Source organism: Nanorana parkeri, unplaced genomic scaffold, assembly GCF_000935625.1.
Source record: "Nanorana parkeri isolate BGI_ZX_2015 unplaced genomic scaffold, ASM93562v1 scaffold272, whole genome shotgun sequence".
Classification (NCBI taxonomy): domain Eukaryota; kingdom Metazoa; phylum Chordata; class Amphibia; order Anura; family Dicroglossidae; genus Nanorana; species Nanorana parkeri.
The window spans coordinates 565,399-566,478 of NW_017306540.1; the positions used below are offsets into that span (position 1 = coordinate 565,399).

Sequence of the window (1,080 nt, forward strand, 5' to 3'; positions counted from 1 at the left end):
CTCCCGCCCGGCCCCCTCCTGCGAGCGCTCTCCTGGCAGCGGCGGGGGGGCCGCTCAATACACAGAACAGCCAGTTGTTTAAAAATCCTTCCAGAACGGTTTCAAATCCCCCCTCCTCCCCCCAGCTCCGAGGAAAGGAGAAGGAGGAGGCAGCAGCAGCCTGTGTGCGCCGCTCCGAGCCCGTCCTGCTGAGGAGGAGGAGGAGGGAGAACACCACAGAGGGGGGAGGAGGGGAAGGAGGGGATGAGCCTGTCCGTCAAACTGGTTACCATGGCGAGCGGGCGGGACCGGCCGTCGGGCGGGCCTATCAGGGAGGGCGCTGCTGGTGTCGCCATGGTGACGGGGTTGTTCCCGGGGAGGCTGTGATCGGTTGACAGGTGTGTGACAATCGGAGCTTTCTGCAAGCATGTACGCCAAAGGCAAGAGTAACAGCGTACCGTCCGACAGCCAGGCCAGGGAAAAGTAAGTGTCACTCCGCCTGGGGTTGTGTACTGGGGGGAGGGCCGGCGGGGCAGATCGACCAGGGGCTCCAAACTTCCTGCCCCTGCATGTGCGAGAGAGTGGAGGGGGCGCACCGGTGCGTAGTGAAAGTAAGTTTGCTGCACGGGGCTGACTACCTGCACGGTGGCCCGGCTGACCCCCCAGCCCTGACACAGCTCTGCATCCTGCTGCCTCATCACACTGCTCTGCCAGTGAGGTGCACGGCTCTGGGAATGTAGGACAACATGATGCAGGACACTCCTGAGCTGCACGGGGCTGGAAAGTCCTGACAAGTAGAGCTGCTCACATCCAGCCACATTGTTCCCTGAGCCCTGGAGCCGCAGCACCCACATTCCTCCCGGAGAGCAAAACACAGGCTGGCTGCTGTGGGCAGAGGCTGGACTTCGGTTGCAGCTTTCTGGGCTCTGTGTATATGAAGCCAGCCTGGTGTGTGTGTGTGCTGCAAACTTTCTCTGGCTGCATGTGTGCTGGGGGGTGCCAGGCTGTGTGCTGAGGGGTGCCAGGCTGCGTGCAGGTCCCTGTGTGCTGGGGGGTGCCAGGCTGCGTGCAGGTCCCTGTGTGCTGAGGGGTGCCAGGCTG

The 1,080-nt window shown here is 63.2% G+C and overlaps 1 protein-coding gene across 1 annotated transcript in view; it reads left to right on the top strand.

The window, feature by feature from the left end:
• Nucleotides 1–263: 263 nt before the first annotated feature.
• The window catches only part of SSBP2 (single stranded DNA binding protein 2), a 196,252-nt gene continuing 195,435 nt past the window's right edge, over nucleotides 264–1,080 (top strand). The window contains exon 1 of the mRNA XM_018557212.1: nucleotides 264–462. Coding sequence (XP_018412714.1) covers nucleotides 407–462 — 56 coding nt within the window. The 5' untranslated portion in view covers nucleotides 264–406. The remainder of the gene's footprint in view (nucleotides 463–1,080) is intronic.